The 17,705-nt window shown below is 39.1% G+C and overlaps 1 protein-coding gene and 1 pseudogene across 2 annotated transcripts; one reads left to right on the forward strand and one right to left on the reverse strand.

Moving 5' to 3' along the window:
• The first annotated feature begins 349 nt into the window (after positions 1–349).
• LOC131455955 (monoacylglycerol lipase ABHD2-like) lies at positions 350–1,413 on the forward strand (annotated as a pseudogene).
• On the reverse strand, positions 1,345–16,695 carry si:dkey-33c9.6 (active breakpoint cluster region-related protein). 2 transcript variants are annotated; one of them, XM_058623777.1, is made up of 24 exons: positions 16,207–16,695; positions 15,443–15,479; positions 13,943–14,035; positions 13,088–13,209; positions 12,851–12,955; positions 10,357–10,590; positions 9,636–9,743; positions 9,489–9,543; positions 9,359–9,411; positions 8,715–8,852; positions 8,443–8,564; positions 7,323–7,479; positions 7,103–7,222; positions 6,915–6,990; positions 6,399–6,473; positions 6,108–6,182; positions 5,899–5,996; positions 5,072–5,173; positions 4,457–4,620; positions 4,038–4,177; positions 3,332–3,466; positions 2,938–3,043; positions 2,673–2,811; positions 1,345–2,403 (listed from the first exon to the last, which is right to left on the reverse strand). In XM_058623777.1, exons 3-24 carry the CDS (start codon positions 13,992–13,994, stop codon positions 2,299–2,301), a joined length of 2,481 nt encoding a protein of 826 aa, XP_058479760.1. In that variant the 5' UTR covers positions 13,995–14,035; positions 15,443–15,479; positions 16,207–16,695; the 3' UTR covers positions 1,345–2,298. The 2 variants fall into 2 exon arrangements, with proteins under 2 accessions (XP_058479760.1, XP_058479759.1); XM_058623776.1 differs by having other exon boundaries at positions 1,346–2,403; positions 6,399–6,494; positions 16,207–16,692.
• Between the last annotated feature and the right edge of the window lie 1,010 nt (positions 16,696–17,705).

The raw sequence follows: 17,705 nt of genomic DNA on the forward strand, positions 1-17,705 counted from the left end.
TCATTGTGACTTTTGTTTATTGTCTTTTTTTCCAGACTTTTGGTCATGTTATGATTGGAGGCTGACTTAAACGTACAACGCTGCTACAGCACCTTTGGAACCAAGAGGAACAAGGCAATCAGAGATGGCAGACTTCACCCCATTCACACAACAAGCCTCTGGAAGCCTCTGCTGGTCATATTGGCAAGTGCAAATGCGGAAACACAAACAAACAGACAGACACACAGAGCCACTAAAAACAATACTTCACTCCCACTCTGTGGGGTGAAGTGATAATTAGAATAATCATGGACACCCTTGAGTGCGTCCCATCACAACAGAGCTGCTACTTCTGGTACTGGTGGTGCCCATGTTCTTCTTCATCACCACCTGCTGCTGCTTGAACCTAAGGAGCTCCACCGCACCCACAGACGGACATCACCTACCAGGGCACGTCGCTCAATCGCTTCCTTCTCACGTCTTGTCCTCAGCTGACCCAAGAACACATTCCTCCCCGTTTGTGGGGTAAGAATGGTCATCTGAGTACACCCGGTCGAGTGAAACCAGGACATAATATTTCATGCAGGATGGGGCCACTGCTACTTTTGATCTCTTTGAGCCACAGGGGGACCATCAAACAGGAGATGACATCACCACGGTGAGAGGCACTACGTTTGTGGATCACGCTCAGAATCATGGTTACCGCTGTGCTGTGCTAAACCACCTGGCCTCATACGTATCAAAACCTTTATCAAAATGCAGTACATTCCCACCTGGGAGCGCTTCCAAACAAGTCTACAAGAATATTCACTTATGGGGGCACATGGTTGAGTTGGCAGCCATGGTTGCTTTCTTTAAACGGATGGATCCTCAGACCCATGTGATTTTGGTTGGCTTCAGTATGGGTGGAAACATCATTTGTAAGTACCTGGGCAAGAACAGGACGAACCAGGAGCGAGTGCTGTGTCAGCATGTCAGGGCTACTTTGCATCAATGGGATAATTTCAGATGCTTAACTTGTTCATAACTTCATGAAGAAAAATCATCCTCTCACACAAGCTATCTCAGATAGAAAGATAGATGTAGATCTGTTCATGTTGTACACAGCATCTTCCATTGTAGAGATCGACAACAACATCATGAGAAAATTCCATTCCATTTATGAGAGTGCCACTGGTGCTAATAAACTCTGAAGATGACAGACACTCACTTACCATCCCTCGCACACTAGCAGCAGAGAAGCCGAATGTGATCTTTGCTCTGGAGGCCACCTGTGCCATTAACTCCAGCCTCTCCCCTGGATGGACAAAGTGATTGTGAGTAACGTCAATGCCATTTGCCAGGGGGGAAAAGAAAGCTCCATGCCAAAGTGAACCCATGAGTCAGAGTTTTTGCACAGAGCTAAAAGTCGCAACGTCTCAGGTGTACAGATAAATCAGGGCAGCATCCATTGTGAAGCTGAAAGAACAAGATTACAAGTGGACAAAATCAGCCCGAGACAGAGCTCAGAAGGAGATCGGACTTCGGGAGCCCGTCAAGAGGAGCTGGCTGTAGTGGTCTGGCCATCTGGTGACGATTGCTTCCTCAGCGCATCCTCTGGGGTATGCTTATGTGCGGGAAGACACCAGTGCAGACATGGTGGAGGAGAAGAATGGGGAAAAGAATGCTGCCCCTGCGACCTGGATTTGGAAGAGCAGATGAAGATAAAGACAAAGACAAAGAGGGACGACCATGTCGCCCTGACACTGTCAAGAGTTTCAGAGTATTGTCGACATAGGACAAACAAAAGGTCTTCACAAACAGCCACGGAAGCATTTATGGTCGAGGCGTCACAATGCTGTAGCCATTTATTTACACGTTGGAGTTGTCGTTTTCACAACTCACATCTAATAAGCTACAAAGACATCTGTGACATGTAACTTGCTCTGTTGCACATGAAGCGTGCATGTATTTACCAACATTCAGAGTTGTGCGCCATCGCTTTTGGAGCCTTTATGCCCGACATGCTGCCTCAGCCTGCTGGAAATCTTTTAAAAAAGGATTTAGTGTCGAAGAAGACATGTCTCCTCTTGCTCTGCTGATGAAAATATGACTATGTAGCTAATAAAAGGACCAAATTATTGTACAGTAATTTGATTGTCAACATTTCAAAATTAATTTAAAACCAATGTAGCAAAAAATAAGTTGTTAAACTATGTTTACACACTGTACTTAATTTATTTACAACACAGGAGACTTCAAAAGTCACAATAATTGTGCCAATAATAAATACATTTGTTTTGTTTCTTTCTGCCAGCCGTGACCCTGGTGCTGGTGGTCTCACATGTGGGTGGTCTCGTCATCTTCAGCATCTGTGTCATGTGGCACAGAGATCTGGGCTTCAGGGAGGTTGTTGCACTGCAGGTAGCAGAAAACCACCTGGACCTGAAACACAAACACACAGACTCATGACATGTGCTCACAGATAAACAGTATCCCTTAACTGTTAAACATTATTTTTCTAGATATACAGTACATTATTGGCAAGTGTCTGGTTTCCTGCCTTTTCTGATCTATATTTTAAATTAACTTAATAATGAATAGAAAAAGAAAAAGGTGAACGGTATAGTTTAGAATGCAGATTTACTGATCCATTGATCATTTTCTCTCTGTATTCATCAACATTTCTCTTTGTTTCATCCCTCCATCCACACCTGAACCACCACCTCCTGGGATATGTTCACAGCTGGGTCATCACCCTGTCCAGCCACAGGGGGGCGTAAAAGGCTCGGACCAAACACTGTGGCCAGGTTCATCAGAGACATCTTGTTGACGTCTTGCTTCTCAGACACACTGGAGACACATGGAGTAGAAGAAAATGATTTACAAGTGTCAGCAATGGCATTTGCACCCATGTCGGTTAAAAAAATGGATTTGAGATCAACTGTGAGAAAATATGTGTTGGTGTATGTTTCAGACCGTTGCAGGTGGTGCATGAGGTAGATTAAGGTGTGGCGGTTGGTCACAGGACAGGACTGTAGCAGAGACAACATGGAGACGAGACGCGAGGGTTTGTCCTGGATATCTAAAAGTAAAACAAATGCAACACATGAAGCCTTTTAGATGCATTTAATGGTGATGTCCGTGTAGGTCTACGAGACACGTAATATTAAATACCATTTAATTTAATTACAAAGGTTTGTTTGCCCCATCTTCTATATCTGCCAAATAAAATCCCTCCCCCTTAAGCACAGCTCAAGTTGTTCTTAATCATCCAACCGACACATAGAGATCTTTGTATTTTGTTCAAATGATGTCACATAAGGTTCTGCTGTGAAACTATTCTTCGTGAGACAGAATGAATTCCTCATACCCAGCATCCTTGCCAGACTGTGGAACAGCTCAGCGGGTATAAGAGGCTCAGGCAGCTCTCTGAAGTACAGCTTGAGGACACCAGAGACGTCGTTCACGTCGGCACTTCTCAGCCTGGTCACAGCTTCACGCAGATCTGTGCAGGGCAGGTGATGAGTAGTATTAGAACAATAAGTCGGTTTTAGTCACTTAACAAAAGGCTCACTGTCTTCCCTGCACCAAAGTTTTGATTCCCTGCTACCTGCATCAGTACAATCAAATGTGTTATTTTGTGACGTTGGTGCTTGAAATTCTTAGTTCACATTTACATCAGTGACACAAACTTGCCAAATGAGGCAGCAGCTCCTGTCTCTCTGTGAGCTAAAAACATGGATTTCCCTGCAAGGTGAGGTTTCAGTTGTGTTATCAGGAAGAGCAAATGTACCCATGTTGTTGGTATTTTTATCGGATGTTTTTTGCAACTGTATTCACCACGGTTACTCGGAAAGCTTTTAAAAGCCATAATAATCTAATTATTTCCAGCAGAATAAATTTGGTGTATTATTTGTTGGGATTTTCTCAAAGCTACAGGACACGTTGGTTGAAGAGAAGGAAGAAGCAGCCTGGTGAATATTATTAGTAACTGCTTTCCCAGCATTTATTCATAACCGCATTAAAAACATAACAGCACAACCGGAAAGTGATGACGCAACTCTGTGTTTTCTTACTGCTGTTGAAAGCATTCTTGAGCGCGTTGATTTCACTGGATGTCCCTGAAACCCTGTAGATTCCCACCTCATCCATGCCTCTACTCTCCACCTCCTCCACACAGCATCGCACCACGTGGGGAACCAGCACTCCATCCTGTCTGCCAGAGGATTAAAAGTATTAAGCAAAAAGGAGGAGGGGGGGCAACATCCTCAGATGTTTAAGACATCAGGTTGATTCACTTCATTGTTGCTGCACTTCTGTTTTTTTTTCAGGCTGCGGTGCCACAAAACAAACCGCCTCACTTCCTGAAGCTGCACAGAGGGTCAAATAAAACTAGACTGGCAGCTTTCACTTTAAACACTTTATAAAAACCCATGAGCAGAGACTGGGTTAGTGAAACAACTTTCTCGTACTCAGATGACTGGCTGAAACTTACTGAGCCAAAGTTTCGATAGGGACGCTGAAAACAGGCAGTGGCGAAGCTGTGGAGCTCGGTGGTTCAAGCCGGTGGTGACTGTACTTGAGGGACAGAGTCAACTCCAGAGAACCAAGCTGTAAAATCTGTCTCCTCCATCCGTTATTCAGGGATTTAGACTCCAACTGTGACAGCAAAAAGATCAGTGTTGAGATTTGTACCATGGATAGGAAACTAACTTTTGTCTTTATGAGTTTGAATCTGCATTTACATTGACTACAACAACAAACACACAAGGGGCTATACACAGGAAGTGATTAGCCTTATGTCAAGACTGTGCTAATGAATCAAAATGGCATTTTAAAATGAGCTAAAATTAAATATAATATATATTATAAACCATTTTAAAAAAAAAACGCTGTTAGACTGGGTTTTTCATGAACAGCCACCAATGTTTTAAAAAAAAAATTGATGAGAATGACCAGACTGGACCAAAATGACAGAGAGACAGTGGTTACTCTAAATCTGCCACACACACACGCACGCACGCACGCACAAACAAACAAACGCTTCTTATCTTTGTCAGTCTCTAATTATCACCTGCTGCAAACGACAAACAGTAGTTGAGGTTTGTACCTTGAAGGTTGTTTTTCCCAGGACGGTATCATCCCGTCTGTCGGACTGACTCACACAGAGCAGCCTCAGGTTCTGAGCCCCGTCAACCTGGAAAGACAGCTCCTGTTGGAAATAAAGAGGAAGTCATTAACCTCACCCCCCCCAGACACTGGACACTTCACTGTCCTCAAGCTTGCGACGGGAGCACTCAAAGTCCCGACTCCCAGTGGGATTTAGAGTCAGCTTTACTGCCACTGATCATGTTTAAAGGGCAGACACGCTGCAGACTTTTTAATCTACTGCAAGTTCAGCCGAGGCCTGACATCATCAGAAAAACGGACCAATCAACTAAGAATCCAAAAGGACAAATTTTATCAAATCTGGAACAACTGGATTCTATTCATAGCTTTTTCATTCACTTTATTTAATCCCACTGGTAATTTTATAATTTACTTAGTTATTTTCTGACCAGTTATTTTTCCACCCTGGTTCCTATATATAGTTTCATGTAAACCGTTCTATCTACAAGTAAGTTGTATTAGAGTTCTAAGTGAACATGTGACTCATCTGGATCTGTCTATCCCAGGTAAACTATCAGTACTGTTTCTAAGAAGATAATATGTGTCCACTGATGTCACGATATCACAAATGCTGTGAAATGTTTAAGTTATTAGAGGAGAGCGGGCATCCATGAATATACTGATGTGCCTTTTCTGACCTCAAAACAAACAAAACTGGAAGGACATTTGTTTTTATTTTTATTGCAGTCTATTGCTGATGTATCTACATGTCTATTTCAAATAAATTATTATTATTTTTAATATTAAAAAAAAAGAGAAAAGTCTGACCTGGTCCCAGTATGGGTTGAGGCTGTGGACTGAAGAGTGTGTCTGTGTCTCATTATCATAAAAGTCACATCCATCCACTTCCACACACACATAAACACCTGAAAGAAGAAGAAAAACATGGCCTTTATTGTTGACTTGCTAGTGGAGGAGCAAACTTACCATTTTTATCATTTTGTGTCATTTGAAATTAGTCAACACTGAAATCCTACGTGCTGGTTGCTGCAGGCCGCGGGCAGAGTGAATGGCCACACGCAGTGTCCCACACAAAGACTCCGTGTCCTCTACTGCTGGGAGACAGACAAAAATAGCCTGAAACTTACTGGATTTATAATCGTCCTGAACAAAAAAGGTTTTGTGGCCAACACGAAGAGATCAAACATACAAAAGCCTCACACAGTGAGTGGATTTTATTTCAGATACAGGTTGTGATTCTGCAGAAAAGAAAAAAAAAAAAAACAAACACAGAGGGAGAGGGAGATGAAAAGAGTTGGTGGTCGTACCAGCACTGGAGATTTGTAGTGGTGGCTGCTGGGTCATTCTCAGTTTCACACATGCACTGGTGAGAGTGAGCAGGTCTGGTGGGACAGTTTCTATGTCTGACAGTGATTCAAGTCAAGAGGTGCAACAGTCAGAAAAGTACACTGACATTATATGAAACATATGTTTTACCATCACAATATTCAACTAATAATTGCAATGACCATGATGCATACACATTTTCTATATTATTAACTGTAGATTATCTTTGTTACAGCAACACAACGGTAATGCAATGGAAAACTTCACATGGCTGCAAGTAACAAGAAAACTAATCTGCACATTATTATTTTAAATAGTCATAGAATGTGGTATATTTAAAAATCACCATAAATAAAATAATAAATCAAATTTAAACAAATAAATAAAATATGGTTAGAAAAACTAATCACCTCAGTATAAGGAAGTTCAAGGTAAAAGCATCAAATAAATGCAATCACTGTTAGGTTCAAAGCGTTTACAGGTATTGGAGAACTTACTGTCTGCACTGAGTTTATGAATGGCTTCTCTCCATTCTTCCAGTTCATACAAGGAGGAGAGGAGGAGAGTGTGACTCTGCAAGTGAGACAAAATGGATTTCTTTTATATTTTAGCTGCCACTGCATGGCAGCTATAGTGTTGGGATGTGTGTGTGTGTGTGTGTGTGTGTGTGTGTGTGTGTGTGTACCTTGCCACTAGGGCTGTGCAGCTCCAGTCTATAAAGAGGAGAGTATGTGAGCAGCATCAGATCCATTTGTTCTAGTTTCTTCTTGGTGCGAGCTACAAAGGACATTCCTCTGGATCCCCTCTTCAAACACAAATACATCTTTCTCACATATCGTATATAAAGGTCACACTCATTTCTGTATTTGTGTCTTGCTCACACACACAAAAAAAAACAAACATACCGATTGTTGCCGCATCTGCTGTCGCAGGAGATACATCTTGCTTCTTATGGTGTGTAAACGGAGGTGTGTGTCGGACGGTCGTTCCTGATCTGCAGACCAGTGTAGTTTGAGACCAGCCAGAGGCAGATACCAGCAGAACCTGTACTGATCCTGCTTCCTGGAAGAAACAGTTACAAAAACATGCAAGTCAGAAGAGTACTATTGCACTATTTCTCACAACTGTAAATCTGTGCAATACAAATACATGTAATCATCCTGTAGAACTGCACTTTTCCCATGTACCTTTTATACATTTATATTATAATTAATTTTATTGCCTTATTTTGCTGCTATAACAATCGAGTTCCCCCTGCACCGGATTAATACAATTTGTTATCTCCTCACTTGACTAACTTGTTGTTTCTCATTTTCAAACAACAAAATAGAACAAGGTGTAACACTCTGCACAATTATTTTTGTACTGTCAGTATCTTTAATAATACGGACATTTTTAGCAGTTTAATGATTAATGAAAAGTGTCAATTGTTCTATTAAAATCCTGAAGTCAAGTCATTTTGTCCTTGGGCAATAATGTACATCCAAGACAATATACTAAATATTGAATCTATCCTTGAGTTATTGATTCACACATTCATCTGATGATGAACCTTGCAATCAAAGTGTCTTTAAATCTGTTTCAAATCATTCAGTAATTGATTATAACAGTAGTTCCCTCCTCCTTTTGTCTGACATACTATGAGAGACAAGGCAGGTCAAATCCAACTTCAAAAAAGGTCCAGAGAGCAAAAATTTGTGACTTACTCCTGCTGTAGAAAAATGGCAAAGATTAAACAATTTTTATTTTAAAGAAATTATACACTTGAACCAACATAGCATATGTTCAATTTCTGCTAATAAACCCTCCTAAAACACATTTTTATGAGAAGCCTATTCTTCCTGATGGTTTTTCAATTGTACTTTTGTTTTATTGTTATCTATATTATCTCTGGGACTTATTTAGCTGCAAGGTAGCATGTCTTTCTGTGCTCCTAAACATGTCATTCCAGGTGTAAAGTGTAATGTAACAAGTGGTAAAACCACATTTCCCACAGGCCTTTGTCTTCCCTGCTCCTACACTCACCCTCTGGTGGTATGTTTTAATCTGACACACAGCAGGAGGTCGGTGTAAAGGAAAATGTGTCGCAGGTTGCGTTCTCCATCAGTACCATCCACCACAAAGCCGTCACGCATCAGCTGACGTCTCTGGGGGAGATAGACACACACACACACAGACAGAGATATAGAACATTTTCAGGTGTGGTAGGAGAAGTGAAGATGGGTGCACGTGTAAACATGCAGTTAAAAAATGTTTAGATGTTCAGCTTTGCCAGGTTTAATGCATACAAGACTCACCATTCCGTGACTGAGCATGACATCTCGATTGCACTGTGAACTCTCATTGACACCAGACAGGAAGCTGCGAGACAATCTCAGCGCTTCCTGCAAAGCTACGTAATCGCTATGCTCCGCTGGTGTCGTCTTCAGGAGGTCCTGCAAGATCAGAGAGAGGATTCTCTGTCAGAAAACGTCAAGTGGTCGGTAAAAGAGTGGCGAAAGAAAACAGTATCAGAGAACGTTTCAAAGGTGAAGTTTGGGTTTTGGGATGTTATGTAACTTTAAAGTAAAAAAAAACAAATCTGTCTGTTATATTCAATCCATGGTAGAAGTAGTTCACACAAAGCTCATTAAGCTCATCAGCTCCACAGGACTCTCACTCAGTGTTTCTCAGCGTAGCACTGTTTAGATCTTGGCGACATTCCTGCACAATAAAGTGAGACGACTGCAAACACACGCAAGCATCCATGAAACATTTCAGAAGTGAATTCTACTGCCAGACATTTAGCTATTAACTCTATATACACACAAACGTTCCCTCAGTCACGTCTGATAGTATTGCCTGACAGAGTCCAAACAGAGGCAGAACAGTAACATCAGCAACAACAACAAAAATCAATAAAAAAATGATATGTGTAATTCATTTTCTGAGGTTTGCTCACACGCAGCACTAGTGTTGTCTTGGTCACTCTGTCCAGAGGTTTGTACAGTAGAGCTGTAAAGAGAAAAACAGTCAGACACCAACTGTCAACAAGTCATGTTATAAAATGAAAATTATACACATTTCCGTACCCTCAAATGTGTATTTGGTGCGAGACTTGTCAGCGCCGTTGTTCAACATCATGCTCTGGGAGGAACAATCAAGAGATATGACTGTAAGGCTGGTGGGTGAATATTTATGTGTTCACACTGCTGCTCTGGAAGCACAGTGGTTTGTACCTCGGCCAGAGTTCTGAAGCGAGGGTCTGACTGTGTGCACTTGCGGACAACTTCAACGGCATCTTCGTAGTTTTGAATGAAACCACCGTAGAGACCGATCTGGTTCACCTGTGGAAGCAAAGATAAAGTGATTAGAACTTTCATTTAAATTTAAAATTTAAAGCTGCAGTGTGTAACCTTTGGTGATTTTTGTTTTTATTCTGCCTCTGTTCTTTATGTAACATTATGTGTACGCTGCATTCTTCATCTGAAAAATCAGACCTGGGAGCGGTTGTGTGTACAGTACAGCAGGATCGGGCGGGGACAAGAAGTGTTTATCCCATCAAACTGCTGACAACCAGATATTTTGAGCAGTTGAATTCACTTTCCACAGTCTATTCGTGGACGCTTCTTCTTGTTTTTAGTTGCCTCTGCCTGTCTTAACATAAAACAAAGCGCTATATTCGTCGTGTGGCACTGATAGAGTAAAACAGCTATGTTTAAACTCATTTAACAAAGGTTTCAATCGTACAAGTTACTGCAGTACAGTTTCAAGTAATGCAAATATTAAATAGGTTATTGATTTAGGTATTTATCTTGTTTTTATCTTAGCTTTGGTCTCCACCATCTCCTGAGGAAAGTATGTGGCTTTCTGTATCTGTTTGTTTCTGACCCTGACCAGGATGTATGCAATGTGAGAGTATCTCAGTCATACAATCTATAAATTAACAGAAAAACTCACCATTTTCAGAAACACTTCCCCCACCATGAGCTCAGAGCCTGTGTGGTTCATGTCTCTTTGTTCACCCGAGGCAGGATCTGTGTGGCAGTGAGCGTTCAGCCGGGCCTTCAGGTCTGAGTAGAAGCTTTGGTGCATGTCTCTAAGCTCAGGCACCTGGTAGAAAACAGTGTGGACTTGTTGACTGGACAGAACCGGCTGGGAGGTCCCAGCTGAGGCCCGCAGAGCCTTCATGGGCTAGAAATAAAAATAAAAAGAAACAGTCAAGGAGTTGACCTGTAGAAAGAGAGAGGATAATGGCAGCCAGTGCAGGTGCTGCTGTGCAGATAGAAGAGGAAGATGGGTGAGGTCATGTGAGAAAACATAAAAATCTGTGAACATATACGAGGCATACATTTTACATTTCCAAGCTTCAGTCACCTGTTTCAAAACAAGAATATATAGTACATAACATAAAGCAGTTATCTGAATCAGTAGAAAAAGAGTTGATTACAATAAGTTAAATGTATGATTTTTGATGGCACCAGGACCAATTTTGACATAAAGTTGAATTTAAAGGGTGTTGAAAGATTCCATGAAACAAAGTTTTTGGGAGTCGTAGGGTTAGGGTTGGGGTTAGGGTTAGACCACAAACTTTGTTGTAAACCACAAATAAACATAAATTATGCAAATATGTTGCTATTCTTAATAAAACAAATGATTTATTGAATAAAAACTGCCTAAGGATATTTTAGGATGTTCACTTTGTAATACCTTATATTTCCTTGTATTGTACAGCATAGGCAAAAATAAGCCACATGCTTCAGCCTATTGCATTTTCGGTTATTGGCATATATATATATATATTATTATCATCAAATGAGGTCACCTTGTTTACTTTTTATATGAATGTAACCGAAACAAAGATATTCATTCAAATACAACAACCTACACACAATGCAGCAACCAGCAGCAATCTGATGCAGTTCTCACAACCACTTGAGTAAAATTAGTGTGAGAATGAGGAAACAGGTTTGCCGTTGCTATTAATAGCAGAGAAAACCAGAAATAAGAAACTGATCGAGGTCTTCCTGTTATAAAGAGAACTGTCTCTTACCATGAAAAACACTTTTCCACTCTCATCCTTTTTGTTAATGCGAGTCAGACTTCATTTATTGCTGTTGGTTTAATCCTCAAAATCAAGGTAAACGTGAATGAATGAATGAATATTATGTAATACTTGTCAGCAACGAGATTTACTATTCAGCTTTTGGATTTTGTTCGATTTAATTGTGTACAATTTGTTCAGGGATCCATCAGTAGAAATTGAATATCACATTTATCATTGTGTTTTCATTTCATTTATTATCAACTGGAAAATTAAGAGCTGTTGTGTTTTTCTATTTTAGAATGAGCTCATTACTTAAAACAAAGTAGTGGGATCTCTTCCATGAAGTGTGCTATTTTGTACTGCCATGTTGGTACAGCAGTTAAACAGACTCTAGTGGTGCTTTTCCACTAGACAGTTCTAGCACTACTCGTGTCTACTCTACTCGGTTTGGTATCAGACATGTCGTTCTCCATTACTTCATAGTACCTCTAAATGTGGGCAGGGTCCTCATAGCACAGCTGCATCCAACTGCCGTGCTGTTGTTTTGTTAAAGTCTTTGTGACAACTTGCGATCCTTATCAACCTTGTCACTTTATCCATGGGTAAGAAGGCTTCTTTGGGCTGTTTTGATTCAGTTTTGGAGTAAGAATCTGCATTAGGCAGCCAGACACAGGAATTATGGTGACGATCTTCCCCAGTGTCGCCCCAGTCCGGTTAGATTTCCCCAAAATCCCTTGGCCTTTTAACAAAAATTGACCCAGAGACGTCTGTTCAGCTCTAGACATCTATGTTCAGTTCATCAAGCTGATGCGCGCATTTTCCGGAGCGGTTTGACTTTTGCACTGCACCGATCACATGACCACATGATGACACAGGAAACGCTCGACAAGATAAAATTAAAAAAAAATTATTTTATAGTTAGATTTGCTTGTTAACATATCTCATAGGTATCAGAATATTTAATACTTAATTGATTTAATTATTTGGCTTTAGATGTCCCTAAAACACAAACAATGGTCCTTTAAAACAAAGGCAAGCTAGCTTTTTCCACCTCCAAAATTAAACTAACCTGATGCTAGCTGTAGTTATAGACTGTATTAGCCAGAGACGGCGAGAAGCGGAACCTCATTCCAATTCATTTATGGTCAAACACGGAAAAAGAAGAACAAACATGTTGAATGTGAACATACTGCACATGTACGTATGACACAAGTCCAGAAACACGCACGCGAGTGCTACTCATGCTCAGATATAATACACACATACAAAACATTTAGACCTTCCGTGGGAGTGGTAAAGAGGAAGTTATACAGAGTCATTTATAGTTATATAATATCAGCAGGATTTTTTAGATGGAATATTTAAATGTGTAAAAAAGGGATATACATGTGTTTGTGTATTAGTTACCATGAGCAGCACCTCCAACTCTCTCAGATAAACCTCCTCACTCTCCACGATGCCTTTGAGAACCAAGAGCCTCCTCTCCAACATTTCCTCTGAGCTGCAGGATGTCTGGATCACACGTTCATGTCCAAATCAGTCACATGACAAAATAGATATTTAACATGTTTCTGTTATCAGCTCCATTGTGTTGTGCAGAAAACGATATATTGCAACACATTTGTGAAGTGGATGTGCACTTACAGGGGTTAAAGGGAGGTCTATGCTTTCTTCTTGAAGAGAAGAAAGATAAGAGGGCATCACCACCACCTCCTCCCCCTCCTCATGGAACACATCCTCCACCAAGACATCAGTCTCCACTTCCACTAAAACAACAGACGCATGAACACAATCAAAACCTTTCAATCAGACTTCTGCATGGCTATACTCTAAAATGTAAAGAGTTCAAATCTAGGAAACTTCAATTAAAAAGACAATCTTTGGAGCTTTGTTTCTTAACATTCCTTAATATTTAGTTGTATTGACTTTATTTAGTTAGTTTAAATAACTTAATTTATCATAATTTTGCAGGTAATTACTGAAAAAAATGAGAAAATGATTGACAGATTTAAAGTACAACTTTTAGGTTCCCCGAAATTAAAGTTAGCAAATTATAAAAAGGCAATGGCATATATGTTGATTCATTTGAGTATTTTTCAAGTTTGTCAAACTTCTACAAAACACAACATTAAAGGCCCTGCCCCTGGATGAGCCACGACCCACACTTTGGGAATACTGTTCCTTTTAAAGTTCATATACTGTGTGGAAACATGAAAGCTCATTACTATTTAAAAGTAAGAGTAAAATATATGTATTATATATTGAATACATATATAATAAAAGATAAGGTGCAATAAAATTGCACCATAAAATTAAAAACTCAGTTCAACAGTCTAAATGCTTTTCATTATTGTACATTTGTGATCCCTGGGATTATACATATACGATCACACTTTTAAAGTGAACACTTTGAGAGTATTGTAGGCAAAATCTAATGCCATATTCTAGAGTGTTATAAATTAGCATTTACTTTATATAACAAATACCTCTGTCCCTCACCTGGTACGTGTTCTGATTGCAGATACTGCACAGCATCCTGGTAGACGTCCATCAGAATCTCACAGGTCTTTTACCTCGCAGTGTAGCTGAGGTCTGGAGATGCAGCATTTGAAAACACACACACACACACACACACGCAGCTGGTGATATTTGACTTCCTCTTTCAGTCTGAGATGCACAAAAGAGGAAAATACAGCTTCCTGTCTGGGTGAAGCTCGTTAAAACAGATGACAACTGGCACATTTATCCATTGCACTTTACTTCCTGCAAACATGTTTATTTCAACATTTGCTGTCCATTTACTATTCTGTACCATAACTTATGACTGAATATTACTTAATAACTGATAAGTATTTCAACTTTAACAAGCTGCTTTGAGACTACACTGCAAAATATGGTACCCCCATTAATTAACATGACATTATTTGTCTTTAATTGCACATGATATTTTTTGGAACTTTAAACACACCATTAAAACATCATTATTTTCAAATACATTTTATATTTTTGAAGAAATGACTCACTGTGATGTTATATTATGATTAATAGCATAAATAAGACAGATTCTATAAGTAGAATCTATTTTTAAAACAATAGTCGACTTGACTATTGTTTTAAAAATAATTTTGAATGTTTGTTAAAGTAAGGTGGAAGTCTTTAAGCAGCAAGTGATCAGCAGTTAAACAACTAAAACATTTAGTGTTGAAAAAAATACATATTGTCAAGTTCAGTTTATGCATGTTTTTAAGACATGTTCAGCCACCTTCAAATTTCTTGGTGTGTATACAATAATATTAGATTTATTTGCACAGAATGAAGTTGCAGATTGAGATAATGTGGAAAAAATCATGAGCAGAGTAACAAATGACCTTCCATGACATAAACATACACAGTTTGTACTGTATATATGACAGCTAAAAACTAATTACAAAATAGAAACTTGTGAAACCAAATTAAAAAAAACAGCCCTTTTAATACATGTAATTAAGTTTCACTTACATCAACCAACAATCCAAAGTTTGTCTTACTAAAAGGTGAAGGGAAGAGGAACTGTATTTTAGCACAACACTGCCATCTGCAGGACAAATACCGATAACACAACCTCTTCACAGCATCACAGCTTGTGAGCTATGCTCCTTCCAATTTGTTGTTTTAGCTATTGACATTATATTTGGATGAGGAACGATGCTTCACACTTCCACTAGAAAAGATCTCAGACAACAATCATGTAACTTTTATAACAAGGGAATTGTTATAAATTAGTTTAAAGTTTTAACAACTTTATGGTTGGTGTTTGGATGTTATAGTGAAACAATCACACTGTTGTGTCAAAACCTGGTTCACTCAGCAAAGAGCCACAATCCCACCAACTAACAGATCCCTGACACTCCAAGCCTGCAGGGGGCAACCACATCAGTGGTGGAGCCCCAGGTAACAGGAAGGAAGTGCCTGAGGAATACAGGAAGCATGTTGTGAAATGTTTGGAGTTGGTTCAGTCACCTTGCTTTCTCCTGGAGACACCTCACAGCCACAGCTCCTGATCAACAATTGAAGACACCACTGGTTATTAACCTATTCTGTTACGTCCTGTTCATCCCATTCTGCCCCAAAATAAAAAACCGAAGATTGAACAGAATTGAGTTGTCCATCGTCGTCCCAACAGTTGATCAGCCGTATTTCAAGTTTGGGCAGAGCTGTGGCCAACAAATACACACTAAAACAACACATAACTTGACACACACATTAAAAAGAAATACAGTTGACCTTTGTTTCCAGTGTTGTAATGTAACAAAGTACAAATACTTTGTTACTGTACTTAATGTAAGTACACATATCTGTAATTCAAATTTGTTACTTATATTTCTTGCAACTTTTACTTTTACTCCCCTTCATTTTCTAAATAGATTTGTTAAAGCCGGATAAAATCAGAAGAGTTTGTAAATGGTCTGTACCAATTCAAACACTGCTGGCAAGTATCTTATCCAATGTCATATCAGCATAGTGGAATCAAACCCACAAGCTTAATTGCTCAATTCTAAATTCAATTCTAAGTACATTTTGTATCAGAAAATTACTTTTGATACTTAAGTACAGTAGCCTAAATGTCATATACTTTAAGTATACTTCATATTTCTTTTTTCATATATACTTTTACTCAAGTAATACTGACAAAATTGACTTTAACTTTCACCAGAGTAATTTTCTGATACTTTTACTTAAGTATCCTTTTTAAGGTACTTTATACAAGACTTTTTGTTTCTCACCTCTCCTCCAGACTGCATGAGACCATCATCTGCTTTGGACTCAGGTCAAACCAGCTTTTTTCTCTGAGAAATCCTTTTATGGCAGATTCCTGAAGGAAGGGGAACCGTTTAAGAGACATTTGGTCAGACAAGTGTTGTTTTAAAAAACAGATTTTATCGACAAACACTGTTAATTTCAAGGATAGCAACAAATACAACACTACGATTACTCATTTGAAAAGTTGATGGGTCCTTTGCACAGAAGCCACTTTCAGAGCATAGTAGGACTATCACAGGTGTAAATGATCAAATCAATGATGGCTGAGTTCCATGTAGCTTCCTCAGTTTCAGGATGCCTCGGTGCATTTATATTTTCTGTTTGAGTCTTTGTAAATTCTTTTTCCCCCTCTGCTGTTTATACTTTTATACTAGATAGATAGCTACCGAGTGAACTAGCTACCGAGCTAGCTAGATGGCAAGCTATCAAATAGCATGCAAGTTAACATAAAATGTTTATGCACCACAAAAACGTCTCAATAAAAATGTCTTATTAAAAGAAAATCCAATAGCATTGAACTGTATAACATTATAGGTTATAGTTGTATTTGTCATACCTTAAGCCTTAAAATGTAATATTACAAAGTGAACTATTGGTCACGTATTGCTATGAGCACTTGAAGGCAACACGTTACATTTTTCAGATTGTTTCACCAGCAGGGGACGCTACATTTCTAATTTCACTCATTATCATTACAATGGGTACAAGCTTATGGAAAGAATTGAGCTACTGCTTAAATTCACAACATGTCCACTGCACCACCCCTTTCTGAGACACTTACTTTTGTTTTTGCTGTTCAAAGGATGACAGGATGTGGTCTGTGGTCTGTGCTTGTTCTTGTTGTGATCACACCTCAATAAGTGGAGGAGACATCATGAAATTTGTAGCAGCTTTGTTGTGTGCAGCCAAACTCTTCGTGAAGACGTTCTCACATCTGGTCTGAACCTTTATGAAACTGTGTTAAAATTATTTTTCATTATTTTTCCCACTATGGAGAGACAGACTCAACATGCTGCTTTCAGGTGCTAATTTAGGTCATCAGTTTATGGGCAGAGCTGTCTTAAAATCTTCTACACAATTTGCATCATTATCTAAGCTATTTGACGTTTATTTATAATATTAAAACACTAAAGTTAGAATGCGTCTTTACAGTAGTTTAAAAAAAGAAAGACCCTCTATAATCACTTGAACAAATCAACATTACTACTTTTATAATATAGGTTTTATAGTTTAATGTTCATTTGTGTAATTTTCTTTTGCGTCTGATTATGACAAACTGAGACGAGACCATACATTTATGTCTGTCCATGTGTGTAAATCAGTGGTTACTTTATGCAAATTGAGTCAAAATAGAAACATCTGTCCAGAACATCTGTGTTTGCTTTCTAAACTTGTGATTGCTGGTTCCTCTTTATTGTTTCATTTACTGTATGTTGTCGTAATCCAACAGTTGTACTAGAAA

This window comes from Solea solea, chromosome 3 (genome assembly GCF_958295425.1).
Source record: "Solea solea chromosome 3, fSolSol10.1, whole genome shotgun sequence".
Taxonomy (NCBI): domain Eukaryota; kingdom Metazoa; phylum Chordata; class Actinopteri; order Pleuronectiformes; family Soleidae; genus Solea; species Solea solea.